The 15990-nt window shown below is 43.3% G+C and overlaps 1 protein-coding gene across 3 annotated transcripts in view; it reads right to left on the bottom strand.

Moving 5' to 3' along the window:
- kalrna (kalirin RhoGEF kinase a) overlaps nt 1-15990 on the bottom strand; it is a 152010-nt gene that overhangs the window by 107778 nt on the left and 28242 nt on the right. For 2 of the 3 annotated variants that reach the window (XM_040034117.1, XM_040034118.1), the window contains exon 2: nt 11478-11582. The exons of the other annotated variant lie outside the window; for it this stretch is intronic. In XM_040034117.1, coding sequence (XP_039890051.1) covers nt 11478-11582 — 105 coding nt within the window. The remainder of the gene's footprint in view (nt 1-11477; nt 11583-15990) is intronic. 3 annotated transcript variants of the gene reach the window in all.

Raw genomic sequence — 15990 nt, 5'->3', positions numbered from 1 at the left:
AAGGCTATGTTGGTGATAATTGCTCATCTGGCAAGATGCTAATTTGTGACTGTGACTCCACCTTTCATTAAAAAGGCACCCACTTCAGGGCTGGGCGATTTGGCCTGAAATCCATATTGCAGTATAATTTGAAGAATGTGCGTTAACGATATATATTGCCATATATTCTTTTCTTCTGTATACCGTATCTTCAGGTCCCAAAAGTCACACAAACACTATGGCATCACTGAGAGTTAAAAACTGTCTAAATTCTTCCATCTTTAATAAAATGATCAGCGTTGCTGCTTTACCAGGTGTAACTATGAAGTTTAACATCCAGGCATCCATGAAAACAGGATTTATTAACTATAACAGAGTTAGAAGTTAGCAGGAAGTTAGCTCGCTAGCTTCCACCTAAACATGATATAGCATGTTCTGACTGAGAGATTTCTGAAAAATTCAAACGTACAGCTCTGCTATCACTACCAACATAAATGAAGACAGAAAACTAAACAGCAGTGACGTTTGTAGGGTTACTGAAGTTGGGCTAGCTGGTATATAATGATGTGCTATGTGATCGCTAGCAAAACAGCTATGTTAGCATAACATAAACACAGTGAAGCTGGAGGATGAACGTTAACTTTTTTCCACTCGATAAAAGTTAACGTGAGAGTTCCTGATGGTTAGGGACAAATGCAATCGCATGGGAGGATGCTGTAAACGGACCAAACTTCAGTCAGGAGAACAACTGAGATAATCCATCCACAATACAAGGTTAGTCATTAATATACTGCAACAACACGGGAATAGAGCCGCTGTGAGAGAATTCAACATTAAGGAATCAATGGTACGGAAGTGGAGGAAGCGCAGTTTTTGGCTTTCCTCATATTCCAAAACGTGCTTCGTCTCTTCCCTATTACTGTCGTGCGGCATATTTTGCAGATGATGTTTTGCTGCTTAACATCTGACTGCTTAAACCCAAACCAGGTGCATATGACTGACGTTGCACCGGTCTTCTTTATGAGCGCCTCCTCCTCCTCCCTACATGTTAGCTCAATGCTTGCAGCCGCTGCGATGCTTTCGATCAAAACAGGCTCAACTTGATGACACCATCAACATGCGCTACCGCTACCGTTTACGGTTTATACCAGCGGTCTCCAACCTTTTTTGCGCCACGGACCGGTTTGTGCCCGACAATATTTTCACGGACCGGCCTTTAAGGTGTCGCGGATAAATACAACAAAATAAAACTAGTACCGGTACCGAAAAAAGAAGATTTATTCATAACACACGTGAAAAGACCCAGGAAAACCGAGTAAATGATAAAAACCCTGAAAACCATACATTTCACACCTTAGTCTCAACTCTCGCGGCCCGGTACCAAATGACTCACGGTACCGGTCCAAGGCCCGGGGGTTGGGGACCGCTGGTTTATACCATAGTTTAGATTTATACAATCTAAACTATGGCTCTGTCTTCTTGGAGGCTTTGTGACATTCCTCTGACTGAGGAAAGAAGAGTTGTGAGAGTTTTGTGTCTCCTGGTTGATTTGGTGTGTGTTCACCTCTTTTTGTGTGTGTGTGTCTGTGGATTTATTTCTGCAAGTGAAAGAATGAGTTTGTAAAGCATTTAAAGTCATTTTCTATTGAAAGTATCTAGACGATGATTCTTGCAGCCCTACTTTGGTTCATGTATTTAACCAGTAGTCATGGTTGCCAGGCAGGTAACCAGGAAGACACTAAAAACTTGCCAGCACACATGAAACAGGAACTACGCACATATGGAAAAAAATACACAGGTTCCATCATGAAACATGCTTCACTACAGTGTTCAACGTCACACAGCCAGGAAGTGATAATAATAATAATAATAATAATGGATTGGATTTATATAGCGCTTTTCAAGGCACCCAAAGCGCGTGATGTCACTGGTCTATTCTTAACACACACACACACACACACACACACACACACAGGCATAGCTGGACTCTTCCAGATGTTTAGATGTTAAAGGTCAACATGCAGCACAGTTGAAAATCTTCATACTGTTTCCTTCACCATGCACACATGACGTGGACTAAACCAACTCACAGGCAGCTTCACAGTAAGCACTGATTACTGAAATGTAGCAGTGAGATCAGCATTCAGACACTTACAGCTTTAAGTCTGTTCACGTAGTAACTGTCCAGACAGTCTCAGCAAACAGTGAAGGTGACACAGAGGATGCTTTCAGGGACCACAGTACGATGACCGTTCATTTCAGTTATTACACCAAACAGGCTCATTTCCCAGATGAGCACAGGAGCCTGATGTGTATCAGGACGACAGCCTGTATGCGTGCTCTAATAGTTTTAAATAACAATCAGCCAGTTCAACAGCTTTATGCAAAACCTGTCATGTGCACGACTGTGAAAGGCCGTAGTATAACACGCAATCACATACACGCTGAGTTTGTGTGTCTTCACAACAGGTGAAGCTATCAGCACTCTAGCAACAGCTGCCTCAGCTTCACGTGTTGCCACAGCGACACATGGTGGGGTCTATCGTGTTTAATGCCGCTACGCTTACATGTGAAACTTATTCAACGTGAAACTGAATCCCTAAAAGTTCAGCTGAGCAGTAATTATCCCTTTTCCAAATCAGTCAGTTGGCGTTCTAACCATCAGATGAAAGTCCCATTTCCATCCTGTCACGCTGGCATGTGTTCGCTGGCAGGATTGGGTTACATCAGCTGTTTGGATCCATTTGTCCATTTGTGTTAAAGTCCTTAACAAGCTCTTGGCATAAAGTTTCCAAGCGACAGGGATGTCTTAGGAAGTAGAGCTCTCAGTGATGTGTCACATAGGTACTCTGGAAGAAATAAGGCTGCACAAGGCTGTGAGCCGAATCAGGTCAACAACGCATTCACAAGTCACCAGGGGGTCCTTTTGTCCCTCTTTGGGGGGAAACTCCCACTGGGTTTAAATCTGGGACTCTCCGCCATTTGACCTTAGAACTGAAGAAGCTTCTCGGATGAGAGGTGAAACGTCTTCAAGCAACTTAAAGAAGTCCAGACGCTTTTCTTTGCAAGCTCCTTTGACTATGATGACCTGGATGACTGAGAACCTTCACAGACACAACGCATTCACAAAGATTCTGCTACAAAGATGTTAGATCACAGTTTGAGGTTATAACATCCCAACACAAGTAGAAACTCTGGAGGCACGATGAACATTCAAATAACGCCCAGACTCTTTGCTTGTATTCAGCACTGATGTTACAGTTCATGTTTTTAAAGCTTGTTAATATTTCTGTGTTTCTGCTGTAGAGTTACACAGAAGGTCAAATGTTTTTGTTCCAAAATACTGATCACACAAACATCAGCTGACTAGTCTCAAATTATGAACTTCAGCAGGTTTATACAACAGTAAGGACAGTAATATTGGCCTTATATTTAGGGATGGGTACCGGTTCTGACATAAACGGTAGTAACCAGACCGAAAAGCAGCGCACATTTTATTTTTTTTCCTGAGCTGTGATTCACTTTGGATTCTAGCCAATCATTTTACCTTTCCAAGGATAGTAGGCGGGCCCAGGTATGTACGTTCTTTTAGAGCAGAGCTACAGATTTAAAAATGCCCAAGGCGAAGCGGTCAAAAGTCTGGCTGTACTTCACAGCAAAAGATGCAAACTCAGCAGCCTGCAACAAGTGCTTTAAGCTGATACTGTGCAAAGGAGGTAACTCCTCGAATCTGACGAGGAACCTGGCGACGCATAGCGTTTTTTTAAAAGCTGAGAAATGCACCGAGTTAGCAACATCCCCCAAGAACCCAAAGAGGAGAGTCCTGGCCCCTAGCCCTGCCAGTGTAGCAGAAATGATGAGGATGATGATGCAGCAGCAGCCGTTCTTCTCTGCGTGAGTAGCTTAATGTTGTTCGTGTGTAATTTACGTTGAGTAGGCTAACCACGTTATTACATTAATGCATGTAAGGTGAACTAGCAAACAGCGTCGTAGTTACATGCGGCTGTCTTCTTGTTTGATAGAGTGAAACCATATATGCCCCATAGCTGCAGAAAAGGCTATCATTGGTATCTTTTTACAAAAAAACAGCTAAACATGAGAGGTTTTAGGACAAAGTTTGTGTTTTTCATTGTTTAAGCACCGGTTCCAACCAAAGCAGGTATGTTGTATCAACAGAAAAGGCTAACTTGGTTATCATTTTGCAGAAAAAAAGAGACTACTAAAAATAAAAACCGGCACCGTTTCAAAAGTACCGGTTTGCAATGTTCCCTGTAATGTTTCACGTGTCTGAGCGAACACACAAACTCCCTGAGTGTCCCCTTGGACCACTGTGAGCGACAGCAGACGTGTGCACTGTGGTCACGCCAGCATCGAATCCATCCAAGTTACATGTTTATTAAAGTAATCAAATTACAGCATTTATGTTAGACTACTTTTAATTAACTGCTTTAGCCCACTTACAATGAAAATTTAAAACAATCTTGTTCATGACCTGTGTGGTATGTTAACACTATTGGAAGGAAAAATAACTTGAACTCCAATTTTGAAAACACAACTTTTTTTTTTCTTTTTTTTAAAAAAGCTCTGGCTTGTATTATGAGTCTGTGGTCTGGGAGAGAGTCTGTAACTCTCTGTCTGTAAAATATAATATATAATGACCAATGTTGGGTAATTAATTATATAGTTACTTCTTCAAAAAAGTTACTGAGTTTTGCAAACAACAAAATTTTTTGCAGCTGTTTACCTAGAAATGCAGCCAAGGCGTTTTTTAAATAAACATTTCAAACTATTTACAGAACAATCAGCTGTTCTGCATCAAATCTGATGCCACACAAATTATTTGTGCCACTCCAAAAAATAATTTCTGTCCACTATGAAACACCGGTGTCGGCACATGAGGAATGCTGAACATTTGCCTGTTTAAATCATCAGACCAGTCACTATACAGAGATGTGCTTCTGAATGTGGACGATGTGTCTTCTGCTGCAGTGATGCAGTTCAGCTTGTGTTGTGATGTAAACAACTGATCGATCTAAACTCTTTAAACGTCAAAATTGATCATTAGATTTTTTATGACACAACAGTGGTGAGTGTTCCCACCTTCTGCTCTTTGTAACTTAACGCGATCTTTCCGTTTTCGAGTTTTGGACATGATGTTGGAGGATATCTTCGCAGTAGCCATTGACCGCAAAGAAAAGCTACCGGAAATGCACAACCCTACATCCGGTCTCAAACCAGGAAGTTAGCATTTTCTCGTGCACAGGGTCAATTCAGGTTTTATTTTTTTTTGTGCACAACGCAGATTTTTTCTGCGCAGAGACCGTGGCAGCAGTGCACAGCTTAGAGGGAACATTGCCGGTTTGGCACTGGTATTGGATAAAACCTAAACGATACCCATCCCCACTTATATTGTACTGTAAGGGTTTTTTAGTTAGAGCAAACACACCATACTGTACTTAGACAGACTGACCTTCCTGTTTGTGCACCATATTTATGCAACTGTGTTACCAAAGATCACATTTTTGATATTTTTCAAACACTTTATGCACAACATGCAGTAGAACTGTTTGAGTCCCACTAATCTTGTGGTAGTATTACACATTGTTAGCAGAAAGTGGTAAGAGTAACGCTAATACAAAACTAAAAACAACATATCAGGTCGGTGTGAATCAGAATAAACTCAGAGCACATAGTACTGATGGGTGAAACTGAGTTTACAAGACTCACTTTTTGGTATTTGGCTCTACTTATATTAGTACATGATATATAAATGGCTTAGCAGATACAGTAGACAAAACCCATCATATCAGTATCATGGTTCTGTCCAGTTTTTCCCATATGTGCTGAAAACTCCATCACATAGACACCTATTTCACATTTCAATAATATCTTAGGTAGCATTTCGCGGCTAGATTAACAGTTCAGTGCGTGTAGAGGCACTGTTAATTTACAAAGTTGTTAGACTCTAAGAAGGCTGTCCTTCCACTTGTGTTTCTGCCAGCCTATATTCCTGTGCCTTCGATCTACTAATGATCCATTTTCAGCTTCTCCTTTTCAGAGTCGCGGGGGGCGCTGGAGCCTATCCCAGCTGTCATAGGGCGAGAGGCGGGGTCCACCCTGGACAGGTCGCCAGTCTGTCACAGGGCCAACACACAGGGACAGACAACCATTCACGCTCACATTCACTCGCACATTCACACCTAGTGGCAATTTGGATTATCCAATTAACCTATCCCCACAAGCTGCATGTCTTTGGACGGTGGGAGGAAGCCGGAGTACCTGGAGGGAACCCACGCAAACACGGGGAGAACATGCAAACTCCACACAGAAAGACCCCGGCCTGATGGTGGAATTGAACTCGGGACCTTCTTGCTGTGCGGCAACAGTGCTAACCACCGTGCCACCGTGCTGCCCGTGTGTGGTTATTCGTGGCTGCTTTCATTTTGTGTTGTAACAGGCTGAATAATCATTTTGGGTTTGTGACTGTTGTACTCCTTTGTGTTGGTCACATGGTACTTTTTGTGTGTGTTCAGTGTGGTAACTTCAGATCCTCATGTAGGGGCATCCATGCTTAAAGATGCCGACTAAAGAAATGTGAGTATTTAGTACTAAGGAGAGCTGGTAATAAAGTGCTCAAGCTTATTTTTGAGGGATGAAGGCTTCAGAGGGGCTTTTAATAAATTTAGGGGTCCTAGAGGAACCCTTTTGAGGGAGGAGGTGTTACGTCCCTCTGCAGCCCCTAATCTCCTCAATGTTTCCAGCTGGTGCTAATTGGCCACACCTAGTCAGGTGTGGATAAAAGCATACCTGAGGCAAGCTTCCCAGAGAGTTCACTTGTCTTTGCCTTGGTGGCATCAGCCATTTTAGCCAACCTGGTTTTCCATTTTAAGATAAAACCTCTTCTCACCCATACTCTGGTATTCATCTCCTTTTTTTTATGTTGCGGCTTTGAGTCGGGTCGTAACAACATCAAAACCAAGCTGTAGCCTCCACGGTGGAACAATAAAACCAAAACATTAGCACCAACAACTGCAGTTCCTCTAGCAGCCACTTGAGGCTGGCTTTAAAACCAAGTGAGTCCCCATGGACTCCAGAAAAGACAGCGTCCTTAAACTGAAACATAGCATGTTTGAACCTGATGTTAAAACAATTCAAGTCTCTGTAGCTACACATATAGAAAGTTTCATAACCTACATTTGCATGAAAGCCCTCTGCAGGTTGCAGGATGAACAGGTGAGTTTGCTGCACTGTGATGGATTTACAGTAAAGAGCAGAGTGTGACTGCTGCACAGTGACTGTGGTGCTTATGGTCATAGTTGGGTTACATCAAGTGTAGCAGAGATTCATATGAAGTTAAGCTGATGATGCTCAGATGCACTGACTGAATTCCACTTTCATACCAACTTTATCAAATTCAAATTCAAATTTGTTGTCACGTACAGTCTACACAGTCTATATGTTGAATGCTTGGACAACGGCTCGGACCTAAACAAAAAAAGTAAGCTATGAATAATGGGATATAACAAAATTAAAAAGAATTTACTAGAAAATAAATAATAGAGTAAGGTTTGAAAACTGTACCACAAAATTAAATGAAGGTAAATAACTGGAGATGATATTAAATTAAAGTTGAAAATAAAACTGTACAACAAAATACACAATATAGAACTATATAAGAATGTATGAAGAAATCTAAATATAAATAAATATATACACAATAACAGCAGCGTGATTTAAGTAATGAAGTGAAAACAATGTCCAGAATGTCCAGTGTGTGTGTAGGAACTGTATGTGTGGGTCAGTACTGTGTGGTGGTGTGATTGAGAGACCGTATCGCCTGCGGGAAGAAGCTCCTCAGTCTCTCTGTGTTGGTCTTCAGGGAGCAGAATCGCTTTCCTGACCTCAACAGAGAGAACAGTCTGTTGTTGGGATGGCTGAGGTCCTTCACCATCTTCCTGGCCTTGGTCCAGCACCGCCTGCTGTAGATTGAGTGCAGGTCAGGGAGCTCGGAGCGGATGGTGCGCTCAGCTGACCGCACAACCCTCTGTAGAGCTCGTCTGTCCTGCATGGTGCTGTTTCCGAACCAGGTTAAGATGTTTCCCGTCAGGATGCTCTCTATGGTGCAGGAGTAAAAGTTCCTGAGCACCTTGGAGGGCAGTTGGAAGTCTCTCAAGCGTCTGAGGTGGTAGAGACGCTGTCGGGCCTTTTTCACCACGGTGTTGATGTGACAGGACCATGACAGGTCCTGCGTGATGTGAACTCCGAGGTATTTGAAGCTGTCCACTCTCTCCACTGGGCACTCGTTGATGACGGGGGTCTGGTAGTTCCTCTCCTGCTTAGTGCTGAAGTCCACTATCAGCTCCTTTGTCTTACTGACGTTTAGAAGGAGGTTGTTCCTCTGGCACCAGTTCTCCAGATTCCTAATCTCCTTCAGGTAGGCCGTCTCGTTGTTATCAGAGATCAGGCCCACCACGACGGTGTCGTCAGCAAACTTGATGATGGTGGTGGAGCTGGTAGTGGCCACACAGTCATATGTGTACAAAGAGTACAGCAGGGGGCTCAGAACACACCCCTGGGGGGCTCCAGTGCTGAGAGTGGTGGAGGCTGAGACATGTCCGCCCATCCTTACTGCCTGTGGTCTGCCAGTTAGGAAGTTGGAGATCCACTGACACATAGATGAGCTGAGTCCCAGATGCTCCAGCTTGGTGGTGAGTGTGGAGGGAATTATGGTGTTAAATGCAGAGCTGTAGTCTATGAAGAGCATTTTAACATAATTCCCCCTTCTAGTGTCCAAGTGAGTGAGTGATGTGTGGAGGAGATGAGAGATGGCATCGTCTGTGGAACGATTTGGACGGTAAGCGAACTGTAGTGGGTCCAGTGTGTCTGGTAGTGAAGAAATGATGAAGTCTCTGACCAGGCGTTCAAAGCACTTCATCACTACTGAGGTGAGGGCTACAGGGCGATAGTCATTGAGAGAAGCAGGGTGGGGTTTCTTCGGGACAGGAACAATGATGGACTCTTTGAAGCATGTGGGGATCACCGACTGAGATAGAGAGATGTTGAATATCTCAGTGAACACAGGAGCTAGCTGGTATGCGCAGTCTCTTAGGATACGACCTGGGATGCCGTCTGGGCCTGCTGCTTTCCTGGTGTTCACTCTCTTGAAGGCTCTCCTCACGTCATGCTCGGAGATGACGAGCACGTTTCCGGTGCTGGCAGTATCTTCCTGTCTGCAGCCGTTAGCGCCGCTAACACTAGCATTGTTGGAGTCCTTAGCTGCAGCCTCGAAGCGAGCATAGAAAGTGTTCAGCTCGTCTGCCAGAGTCACAGCCGCGTTCGTCATACCGGTTGTTGGTGCTTTATAGTCCGTTATTGTCCTTAGTCCCCGCCACAGGCTCCTAGAGTCACTCTGTTGGAGTTGTGACTCTAGTTTCCTCCCGTAGCGCTGCTTCGCCTCTTTCACCGCCCTCCGCACGTTATATGACGCGGCTTTGTACGGGTCCATGTCCCCCGTCATGAGTCCCGTGTTGTAGGCAGCGGTGCGGGATCTCAGAGCGTCGCGGATGGTTTTATCCACCCACGGCTTCTGGTTGGGAAACGTTGTGATAGTCTTTGTCTCCACGGTATCATCCGCTAGTTTCCCGATGAATCCCACAACCGCTTCCGTAAACACGTTGACATCATCATCGGAGCTGTTTCTGAACATGCCCCAGTCTGCGTCATCGAGTGCGTCCTGTAACGCGGCCACCGATTGATCCGTCCAGCGCGCGACCTTCCTCTGAACCGGAACTTCCTGTTTCAGCCTTTGTTTGTATTTTGGGATGAGGAAGATGGCGGCGTGATCAGATTTGCCAAAAGGAGGGCGGGATTGTGCCTTGTAGCCGTCCTTGACCGTAGTGTAGCAGTGGTCCAGTGTCCTTTCACCCCTGGTGGGGCAGGTGATGTGTTGATAAAAGTTCGGCGCTGCGCGTTTGAGGTTGGCGCTATTAAAGTCCCCCGTCACAATAAGCGCAGCGTCCCGGTGTTGTGTCTGGTGCTGTGTGAGTGCCTCATGCAGCTCGCATAAGGCGGTGACCGTGTCCGCTTGTGGTGGAATATAAACGGCACTTACAATGACCGATGTAAATTCCCGAGGTAGATAAAAAGGACGACACATGATGGACAGTAGTTCCAGATTTGGTGTGCAGGAGCGTGTGAGAGGAACAACGTTCGCACTGTTGCACCAGTTGTTGTTCACCATTAAACACACGCCGCCTCCCCTTGACTTCCCCGAGTCCCGTGTCCTGTCCATGCGGTGAACCGAGAAGAACTCGGCCGGCTGGATGGCGTGGTCCGGCACCGCTGGGTTCAGCCATGTCTCGGTGAAGCAGAGGAGATTGCAGTCCCGAATGTCTCTCTGGAACTTTACCCTGGCCCTGAGGTCGTCAAGCTTGTTCTCCAGTGACTGGACGTTGGCGAGCAGGATGCTAGGCAGAGGTGTGCGGTGTGCACGAGCTCTCAGCCTGTTCCTGACGCCGGCTCGCTTCCCTCTAGGCCTACGCTTCCCTTCGTTCTCCCTCAAGATCTCACTCGGCCAGCTCGGATCCGGAGTTAAAAACTTCGAATTGTGAGTACATTGTATACCAATAGAAACAAGAGTGTCACTGTCATACCTCGGTACCCAATGGTGGTGATTTTGCCGATTAGGAAACGCTGAAAACTAACTTAAAAAACAAAGAAAAAGTGGTCGGAGCAGTCGTGACGGCAGCCGACCTCACCGGCGCCATCTTTATTTTCCCATAAAAATAGGTGGTAGAAATGTTCTTCAAGGAGCTACTTTCACTTTCTTACTCTGAGTCAGTACGTTTTCACTTTTACTCAAGTAAAGTAGTTGAATCAGTACTTCAACTTGAGTATTTTTTTAACACTAGTATCTGTACTTCAGCACAAGTACACGATGTCTGTAGCTGTGCTGAAGAGGACCTCTCCATTGCCCTTGTAGTTAATTCTATCATTTAGTGCCACTTCCCAATATCATCACGTTTGGCTTCATAATCCCAAACACTGTGGTGTCGTATTCATTATATTCATTTTCTAGTTAAAACCAACATAATAATGTTTGAGGAACGGCAACATTTATAGTACTTTGTGCAAGTTTTCCCACTATTGGTTCCTCATAAGCTCCTGTGGAAACAGTTTGTATGAAATACAGTTATTATCATGTTATTATTGACTAATGTCCTTCTTGTTTGACTATAAATCGTCTGTTCTGAGAAAAGTTTTACCAAAGTGACACTTTGGCATAATTTGAAAATGTATGAACTTGTGATGAAGGTCATGTATGAATGGTTCTTCTTTCACAGGCAATTCTAATTGAAATCAGAGCTGTCTGATTTATACCACAGCATTCAATAGTTGTGTAATTTCACTATAATGTCACATGCCCTGCTGCTCCATAACTAACAGCATTACACTGAACATAAATCACTTATTGTTGTCTCATTATTTCAACAGATTACCTGCGTAAAACAGAGCAGGGTAGGTTTCCAGCGCGAGCCTCTCACATACGCACACATGTGCATTTGAACACAAGCACATATTAATGGCCTCGCCTCCAGTGTTCCCTGCAGAGGAAAACCACATCCATCAGTCCTCCAACACAAACCACACACTGCTCTCTCATAACTATGCTCAGAGCAGAGTGAGAGCTAGTACAAGCTAAGTGCTTTCCAGCCACCACACTCAGGTCGCACTAACACAGAAGCAGGAGATGATGTATTCTCCACAGGGACGCTGCTGCTCGGTAAGGGACAGCTGCTGGAAAAAAGCAAGAAACGTTGTGATTAATAGAGTGTTGTTTTATTTCTTTGTTTTTATCTGAATAACCTTTGTTTCCACTTGGGCAACATGTTTCAAGTAAAAGAAATATGTATGATCACATTTCTGTCAGTGTTTGTCTTGCAAGGTATCTGCAGCTGAGCAGCTTCCAACTATCTTGGGTGAATAGACTTTAGAAAGTTCACTTGGAGGCTTTAAATCTGTCCAAGCAGGAAAGACATCTTCACCTACATGCTACATCAATGACTGCTGATGGTTTTACACTCGTGTTATGACGACACTGTACTTCATTGTTTCCAGTGGCTTCTGCCAGGCCGTGGCAGTTTATCGGTGTTTCACACAAACAACACACTAGAATAAGTACCCGTGTGGACGGGACGAACGAGGCATCCAACCAGGCACAGAGGACAGAAATGAGGACGAGACGATACTGTGTGTGTGAATCCTCTGATTTCTATGATACAAATTGGTGCTTTTCTTGATGTAGCTGGAGGTAAGCAGGAAGTTTTGTCAGGTAAGTTTTAGCCATCAGTCAGGTAGCACAACACTTGTGTAAACGTAACTGGCAATGCTCACAATGCTCTCATATTAGCTGCCAACCTACTTATTTAATCCTGCTTGGATACGTCCACAGTGGAAACTTTCCTTTTTGCTATGTGTTAACAGACCTCTCTGCACTGAATCATATCTGTTATTAACCTCTGTCTCTCTTCCACAGCATGTCTTTATCCTGTCTTCCTTCTCTCACACCAACCAATCACAGCAGATGGCCCCGCCCCTCCCTGAGCCTGGTTCTGCTGGAGGTTTCTTCCTGTTAAAAGGGAGTTTTTCCTTCCCACTGTCGCCAAAGTGCTGCTCATAGGGGGTCATTTGGGTTTTTCTCTGTATGTATAATTGTAGGGTCTACTTTACAATATAAAGCACCTTGAGGCGACTGTTGTTGTGATTTGGCGCTGTGTAAATAAAACTGAATTGAATAGAATTGTTATAATTCAATAAATCTGTGTTTGTCTGTTCATTGCATTTTTCAAGCAGCATTTCTCTGATTTATTTCAAAGTTGGTGGAAATATTGCTTTAAACACAAATATGTACACTGTTGAGTTTGAGTTTGTATCAGTGAAAAGCTAAATGTCTTCTGTTTTTTATGCTGACCCTGCAGTGACTACTTCCTGTTTAACTCTGCTGTGTGTGTGCGTGTGTGTGTGTGAGTGAGAGAGAGAGGTGCCAGCAGAGACTTTACAGAAGAAACAGGTCATAATTGTTATTGTTACATATCAATATAGGATCTGTTGACCCACCTCGACAGAGAGGCAGTCGTGTCTGCCTGTGCGTCTCTTCATCAGTCTAATCATTCCTGATTTCTTTCCTGCTGACTGAGTCCACCATGATAACAAAAACCTTTTCCTCCTCCTAAAGTCTCAAGGCTGTCAGTAACACACGTGCATCCTTGGTTAGAGGCCATAACAACAAAATACTCACATCTACTAAGGAAATTATGTAAGAGCTTGAATATGTTCGTCCTTGCATGTATTTACACTCAAAAAGTAGTCTCATGTGTGTCACGCTTGTGTGTGTCCTTCCTTCATGAAGGTTTCTTTGGCTGTTGAATTATTTGCATTTTTACTTTGCTTGATCACATCACAGAGACTCTGCGAGGCAGCACCACGTGGTCGTACTCGAGGCGCACACAGCGGTCTGTTACTGCAGTATTAGCTTGATAATAAACTGACTGCATATTTTATTTTTCTCTCATCCATCGACACCATCTGACTCATTTGAGATGAACCAATCACATCAAAGCTTCTGTTTGAGGGTGATGACATCATCTGTGGTGCATGCCAAACGCATGCAGCGATGCCATCTGGAGGGTGCTGACTCAGCACAACACTCACACACACGTCTGATCACTCCAGCTCACACACTCGTGCACGGTAGTCAACGACACTAAAAACCAATTTGTCTGATTTGGTTCTGGTAGGATCCACGGAGGTTTCTGCCTACATGGGACACTTTGTCAGCACTAACAGCATTTTATTCAATTTAAGAGAGCGTATCTTCCAAAGAACAGCATCACATTTACAAACTTTACAAGGACTTCTACCTCAGATTAGAGCTAGGAGTGTTTTTGGTTTTCCCACATTACTCAGCACACACACACACACACACATTTGTGAAATATGTTCTGGGACCTTCAGGATTCCAAGCACAAGCGTGAGAAGCATGAGGGCTGCGGTCTGTATGAAGCAGGATCGTGTCTTATTCAGTCAACTGCAGAATTAAACACTCAGTAGCACAGGAACAGAGCGGGAGGGAGAGAGAGAGCAGGGACAACAACGTCACATTAGAAAGGTATAGTAATCATCCACAACTATTTTGTTGCAGATGATAAAGGATTCAGAAGGTTTATTCATGCAGGCCCATATGACAGAGAATATGCATCTTCTTTTAGTTTTCATATTATAATTTATATTTAATTGTGTTGTGGTTTGCAGTGTTTTGTGTTGTTTCACTTTAAATATGTTTAAAAGGAAAAAGCTGAAAATTTAAATAGTTAAAAGTTGAACTGTGACTAGTTGGTTTTTGTATTATATGATTTATTTATTACATTTTATGTGGAGTGAATAAATAAAAGTATATTTACGGTGGCCCCTACAGACAAAGCACGTACAAAAGACAACAGAAGTGCTCCAGGATGTTGGGTGCAGTGTTGAGCTTTTGTTATCTTGTGGCTACACAAGCCAGCAAGTACCAACGACCGGATTTGGTGTGTGGTAGTAACAGGTAAATGAACTTTTTTTTTTTAATTATTTGAATATATATGAGTGCTTGTGTATAAATACACAAACAATACACACATGCTTTCAGTTGTGTAATTTAAGTGATCTAGGTAGCTCTGTTTCGAAGTTCAGTTCATGCTAGAAATGTGTTTTGGAGTTTGTACGTGTTTTGTCTCTAGGGGCCACCGTAAATATTTATATATAAACATTAGGGGTGCAACGATACTCGTATCGATATTGAACCATTCGATACAGTGCTTTCGGTTCGGTTCGCATATGTACCGTCGAGCGCAGATCCACCGAGCGCAGATCCACTGAGCGCAGGGCAAGCTAGCAAGACAGAAGCTAAGCTCTCGTTGCAACATGGCAAATTGAACCTCCCCCACCCTGATTCAGATCTGGCGTTTGGAACTATTTTGGTCTTCATGTGACGTATGACCCTGAAGGTAAGCGCGTCATGGACTAAAGTAAAACAGTATGTCGGATGTGCCATGCAATGCTCAATTACATTGGTGTGAACTAGTGCGTTAGCGCAGTTAGCTCGTTAACGTGTTGGCCGTCCAGCCCCACGCACGGGGTGATCCGCGATAGCTCGTTAACGGAGATTTGCCGTGTTGTGGCGTTAACATCATTTCAGATTAACGCTGACAGCACTAGTGGGAACACAACGAATATGACTGCACATTTACTCCGACATCATCCTAGTGCAAAGACAAGTGGAAGCAGACAAAAACAACAAGCACGCATGCTACAAACTTTACCCGAGTCATTTAGACAGCCGTTAGCACATGATTCTCCTTATGGGGACCTGATATGTTTAATATGCTGCTGAGAATATAGCCCAGAAGAAGCGGATAGTATAGCTTTTATTTTGAAAGAGCCATTTCTCTGTAATAAACTCTCTTTTCCAAAGATGAGGGATTTCTCAGATTTATTTATTATTTTATTACTTTGTTGTTTCAACAACATTAAATTTAAAAACTGTACTTTTGAGTTAAAATATATATTTATAATTTTAATAAATGACAAATTAAAAATGCATGAACATTTTTTTGTATCGAAAAAATATCGAACCGTGACACCAAAGTATCGAACCGAACCGTGAATTTTGTGTATCGTTGCACCCCTAATATATATATATATATAAATAAAACCACATTTTTTTTTTACATTAGTAATTCCTTTTGTGCATAATTTTACATTATTGTTAATAATAAATTAATTAAAGCAACAAAACAACCTGAAGAGCCGGTTCAGAGCCGAAAGAGCCGGTTCTTTAAAAAGAGCCGGAAATCCCATCACTACTCGTTTGAGTTTTAGACGAAATGGATTCTGGGATATTGCATTTCGTCAAGTGCAAAAACTGTGCGAGAGGGGCTGCTGTTGTGTGTGTGTGGATAATAGCAAACACTGAAA

This window comes from Simochromis diagramma, unplaced genomic scaffold, assembly GCF_900408965.1.
Source record: "Simochromis diagramma unplaced genomic scaffold, fSimDia1.1 OVJJ01000176.1, whole genome shotgun sequence".
Classification (NCBI taxonomy): Eukaryota; Metazoa; Chordata; class Actinopteri; order Cichliformes; family Cichlidae; genus Simochromis; species Simochromis diagramma.
The sequence above is the reverse complement of the archived record's forward strand: the minus strand, read 5'-3'. Positions and strand labels throughout refer to the sequence as shown.